General features: G+C 41.6%; 1 protein-coding gene across 1 annotated transcript; it reads left to right on the top strand.

Moving 5' to 3' along the window:
- Positions 1 to 1,107: 1,107 nt before the first annotated feature.
- Positions 1,108 to 5,738, top strand: LOC144267847 (uncharacterized). Its single transcript, XM_077822242.1, has 5 exons — positions 1,108 to 1,136; positions 3,483 to 3,573; positions 4,218 to 4,241; positions 4,892 to 5,011; positions 5,566 to 5,738. Exons 2-5 carry the CDS (start codon positions 3,504 to 3,506, stop codon positions 5,736 to 5,738), a joined length of 387 nt encoding a protein of 128 aa, XP_077678368.1. The 5' UTR covers positions 1,108 to 1,136; positions 3,483 to 3,503.
- Positions 5,739 to 5,962: the final 224 nt, after the last annotated feature.

The following is a 5,962-nucleotide window of genomic DNA, read 5'->3' on the forward strand; positions in this document are numbered from 1 at the left end:
GGTAAGGCTGGCTCCCAGAGTCAAGGATTGGAGTGACCTAGCAGATCACTGGTCCAGATAACACCAGGGGACCGTCACAATCACACTGCAGTTGCGTCTCATCCATGTAGTTTCTTTGAAAACTGAACCATTTGAATTTATTGCTTATTTCCATAATGCCAGCAATTATCAAATGATCGGCTTTGTACATAGATATTGTCCTAAGATGCAAAATTCAAACCTGAAGTTAGAGCTTGTCTGCACAGAGAACTGTATTGATATACTATGGAACTTATGTTATTGTTTTCAATGCACTGTATTGATTTCTGATGAGCCTACTGTAAACAATAAAGAGTTTTATTAAAAAACAGCTCGAGCTTGTAGTGTTGGCAGCTGCCCTTAAGGGAAATAGTAGTGAAATTGGAAAAAATAGTATTGATAAGGCAAAGATATGAATTTTTTGTACTGAGCATAGCATGCTCACTACTTCATTTTGCACACCGCAGATACATGCACTAGGCCAGAATCATGCTTGGTATAACTTGGCATAGCAACAGCGGAGAGAAACATTTTTTTTAAAATTAGGGGGAAATGTAGTTGTACAACCATAAGAATTGGCAGGAGGCCTTGCAGGCAGCTGAAGAACCTGAAATGACTAATGACAATATATATAATAAATTGACTAGATTTCAAATTGAGGGTTGTCTCTTCAGTAATACCTGTCTTTAACTTATGGATCTCAAATAACCTTATACTAACAAATTAAATCTCCAATCTACACTAATTAGTCCCTTCATTAGAAGCAAGAGAAGGCCATGAAGCTATGGAGTCTAAAAAGATATGGGGTTTTATGTCATTTGTCCAGTAAAACAGCAGAAACCAAAAGTTATAATCTGTAGCAGAACTATGTACAGGAAAATCTCGTTGCTAGCTCCTGCCCTACCTGCCACATAAACTCCTAGCCCTTACAGTAAGTCATCGGTTCAGAAATGGGGAGCTCCAGAGTAAACTGCATATATGCAAATATGGAGATGAGAAACAATTTTCAAACCAATTAGAAATCATCACTGACTATAAGCCAGACAGACGCGTAAGCAGATAACCAGGTGTCAGGTTGCTGCACAAGGATCTTCAGTGGAGAGGTCAATCTTCTGAAGGTAACTATGAACAGAGAGCTGTGTGTGTGTGTGTGTGTAGCTCACTAAAACTGAAGGGGGGATAATCTTTTGACTAAAATAAGGAATTGTGAATTAAAAAGATTTAAGGTGTCATCTTGGTTGGTCACTGCGAAATTGGCATACAGAGTTCCCATATCCTGTCTGCTGGCATGTGGCTTTGGCACACAGCCCATTACAATGTTTTAGACATCTTCAGCTGAGAAGTTTAATGTCTCCCTCATTCTCAGCAGAGGGAAGTTATTACTGCATATGTGGGACTATTAGCTGAGTCTGTGGTTTTCAGTTGTCAGTGTTTGGTTTCTACTTAGTGTTTCTTAGGTTCTGTCCAGAACTATCTGGCTGTTGATGGTTGCTGGCAGACAAAAATCAACGGATGACAGATGGGCAGGTGTTTAGCGGGTTCTTTTAGTTCCCTGCTCAGCTCTGGTTTCATTTTGGATGTTGTGGTCAGATCAGTTGATCAGGTCTTTAATTCATCAGTCTGGGGATTCTCAGGTACAGCTTGCTTCGCAGACCATGGCTTCTTAGGCTCCAGATCAGGATAATGTAATCTCTGGCCCTTCAGCAGTGGGCAAACAAAATCTCTCTCTCTCACCCACACATGCACGCGTGCACACACACAAACATATAAAGCCTCTTTGACTCAGGGCATTTTCCTCTCTGATGAGATATATGACAATCTCTTTTTCTGAAGTGTTAAAACTAGGCTGTCCAGGCTTTCTTAATTATAAAACTTTAGAGAAGACTTGGAAGTCACCTTTCTGAAGAAGACTGAATAATAAGGGTTGAAATGCCAAGGAGGGGAGGAACTGTGTAAGTGATCAACAAGGGTATAAACAGAAGAAAACAGGAAAAAACTTCACAAAGGGAAAAATAGGTTGCCTGTTCAGAAACATTTGAGAAGGGGAAATGGCCATATGGTTAAATCACAGCCCTTGGCATCAGGAGACTTGGGCTCTGTTCTTGGCTTTGCCATAGGCTTCCTAGCTGAATGTGGCAAGTCACTTCACTTCTGTTCTATGTCTCGGTTTTCCCATCTGTAAAATGCAAATAATAATGCTCACCTCGGTGTTAAGATTAATTCATGAATGTTTGTAAAATCTGCAGAACTTTGGAAGGAAGGTGCTTTAAAAATTCAAAGTATGGAGTCAAATCTTTTGAGACTGTGGAATTGTCTCCAAGGAGGAGAGAGATTCTCTGAAAAAAACTTTGTATATTAGAAATCAAAATAAATAGTTACTAAAATTAAATGGGCTGGTCAAAGCTGATGTTACAACTTTATCGGAACTTCTCTCTCTTTTGCTTCTCACCCGTCTCCTTTTGTCAGGAATCCTCTGACTGCTTAGATTGTCCTGGCTTTTTCCTTGGTCTCAGTTCAATGGCTCTGATTCCTGATGGTTCTATCTCAGGGTTTCTCTCTGCCCTTTTACCCACTCTCTTAGCCTTTCCTGATAAGTGCTGCCTCCCTTGATATATTATCCACATAGTATTAGCTCTGTGAGGGTTGAACAAGATAATTAAAAGAATGCAAACAGGATGGAGTGACCTTGTTCAGCAGGCACAGCATAGAACAGACATTTTAGTGACTTGAGAAAGGTAACTAGTAAAATGTTAGACAAGTATCTGAAATCTCTTAATATGGAAAATTTTAAACCCTTTCTTTTGGGAATTGTTCCTACAGGCTGCTTTACAGACAGGTTATCAGGGGACTGGGTAAAACTGTCTAATATAGGGAAGGGTTAATTCCGCAGAGGTGGGAGTTTGTGACATTTCACACCTTGCCCTGGAATTCTGTCCATTAACAGAAAACTCAATATTCAAGATCCCTAGCAATCTTCAGCATTTCCTGTGGGTGCAATTCCTGCGATAAACTGTAACAAAGTCTGCTTTTTGGGAAAGAAACAGAACAATGTTCGTGCTGATATGCCTGGCACCAGATCACAGAAGTTAGATGTGGGAAGTGCCTATTACTCCTGTCTTGATTGCAGGGGACTGGACGAGGTGACCTATTGCGGTCCCTTCCAGTCCTACACTTCTGTGATTCTATGATATTTGCATGTCTGGACATCTTCCCTACTTCATTCCTTTTGACCTTATAACTCATTATTTTCAAGGCCTTTCTTTACAACACATGTATATTTCCTTAACCAAACTTAAGCTAACTCTAATTCTTTATTTTTATTATCCTACATGTGTGTAACCTGAACCTCTTGTTCTCAGGTAGATTATGGAGAAGGCAGGCCTGGGGATTTGCTTTACATACACCCATAGCTCCTTTCAGCTGGACACTGAAACCTTCATTTTTCTTCTTCACCTGTCACTCAGGCTTCACACAAGATACCAACTATGCTGAAGAAGATCTTGATCCTCCCAGCCCTGCTTGTTTTGCTTATGCCTCCTCTCATACAAGCACAAGGTAACCTGAACACATTATGAAAGTCCCTGAAGTCACACAGGGATGGATTTGATCCATACTCTTTCTTTCTCCAGCTTAAGGCTCTCACAATCCTCTCTTCTGTGCTTCTTACCCAGTAAATCCAGTTATTTCAATATTGTTATTATTTGTTGCCCCTCTGACAATGTGCTCATTGCTGTACAAGAATCAGAGAAAAAGGCACAGTTAGTCCCTGTTCCCCTAAACCGCCAGCCCCCGGAAAAAACAGCCTCAGGAGCAAGCCGGAGAGAAAAACTAAACTAAAATAAAAACCCTAACCTGAGATCCCTCAAACCCTAAGGGAGAACCGTAACCCTAACCAGAACCAGAACCACCGCCTACATTTTGGTGTAAGACATTTTTTGTTTTGATTTCTTTTGGAATTAACTGTTGGTTTAAAATACTGGCATTTAAACCTCCTCTTTGGCAAGTCTCCAAACATTTCTAGGTCTGTTCTGTTTCCTGCACATTCTGGTTAATCTCAGTAACCTTCTCCTTGTGTTTGACCTGTACACACACTCAGATCCGTGTGATCAGGATGGGAAATGAGCCCTGAATGTGTGGGAATGCTTCTGAGCTGGACAAGTTCTTGTCAATTCTGATGAACTTCTCTTTTATTTTTACAGAGGATCTAAGTGGGGACAAATCTGGTGAGTGTATCCATCCTTTACTATATTTTGGTCCATTTGATTTACCTCCTAACCAATCAGCCTAATTATAATAAACCACCCCAGGCCCTGTAGCAGCTGGGGTGCAGGTTCAGGACAATCCCTATTTATCACACAGGAGCTTGGACCCTGCTGGACATCACTAATACTTACTCTTATGGCTCCCTAATATCCTTGCCTTTAGTTTTCCAAAGGGTTTCTCCTCATCCTAGTGAGAAAAAACTATCACTTCCCTCTGAATCCCAAGGATGGGCTGGGGTTGGAAGGGAGGCAAAAAATGGAAACAAATGAGAGCATCATACACTGTGTACATTTTGCAAAAAGAAAAGGAGTACTTGTTGCACCTTAGAGACTAACCAATTTATTTGAGCATGAGCTTTGCATCCGATGAAGTGAGCTGTAGCTCACGAAAGCTCATGCTCAGATAAATTGGTTAGTCTCTAAGGTGCCACAAGTACTCCTTTTCTTTTTGCAAAGACAGACTAACACGGCTGTTACTCTGAAACCTGTGTACATTTTGTTCCCCAATCCCATGGGACTAGAGCCCAAAGCATAAGGATAACATTACTGACGGAGAGTTGTTACCTAATTGTGATACATATTTATATATTATTCTCTTTTGTTTCTCCAAGAGGAATCTGGTGCCTTTGAATCTGGGCAAGCAAGTGGGGAGCTTAGCGGAGAAACAAGTGGTGAACCTAATGGACAAGTCAGTGGAGAGCTAGGCTGGGAGCCCAATGGGCAACCTATGGGTAAGTTAATTCTGTTTCTTTCTGTTACTTTGTTACTGCTTTTACATTTCTCTACTTACCTGCCAAGAGAGACTGATAAGGTGAAAGAAGCCCCTAGTCCCCTCCTTACACCTGAATCCTCCACAATGCACTGAATTTTAGCCTCCTACTCACCCACAACCTAAGCAGCTCCCTGATTGGCCCTCAGGAAAGGACAGGCTGGGTCCAGTGCCATATGAATGCTCTTCTCAGCTGTATATGATCTATCCTGATATCTATGAATTAAAGGGACTCCCCACTGTAATGAGTGTTATCTGGGCCAACACCAGGGATTCAACCAGGGACCTCCACAGCTAAACACGAGTCATTACAGATTGAGCTAAAAAGACAGGCTCTCTAGCTCAGCACGCAAGCAGACTCACATTCTCTGTGGGTCAGGCTGAGAAAGAGGTTTAGTTCTTACTGAAATAATAATGATAATGCCTAGCTCTGATGGAGCACTTTTCATCAGTAGATCTCAAAGCACTGACTATGTAGAGTTTCCAGGATTAAGCCCTGATTTTTGTTCATTGTAGGTCAATCCAGCCTCCCTGACGAAAGTAGCGGAAGTGGATCTGACCTCTGTAAGTGGATTCTGCTCTCTCTATTCTGTTGTGATTCCTCTTCTCCTCCAAAAAGATCACAGTCCTGCCATTTCTGCATGCACCATTTGACTCGTCTCTTCTGTCTTAATCAGAGGTGGCCTTGAAGGCTAAAGAATCCAGGATGAATTGTCACTGAGGTGTTCCCATCTCCTCCTGGCGTAAGAGGCCAGGGACTTAATTGCTGGAGGTGAGAGCAACTAGTGGTGGTTTTTTGTTTTGCCAAACCTTGTCACCCTGGGACGTGTTTTGCAAAACCAAGGTCTGTTTGGATTAAGGTTTAATTATATCTGAACCATTGGCATTCAGGATGGGATCTGGATACATGGTT

Source organism: Eretmochelys imbricata, chromosome 1 (genome assembly GCF_965152235.1).
Source record: "Eretmochelys imbricata isolate rEreImb1 chromosome 1, rEreImb1.hap1, whole genome shotgun sequence".
NCBI classification, from domain to species: domain Eukaryota; kingdom Metazoa; phylum Chordata; order Testudines; family Cheloniidae; genus Eretmochelys; species Eretmochelys imbricata.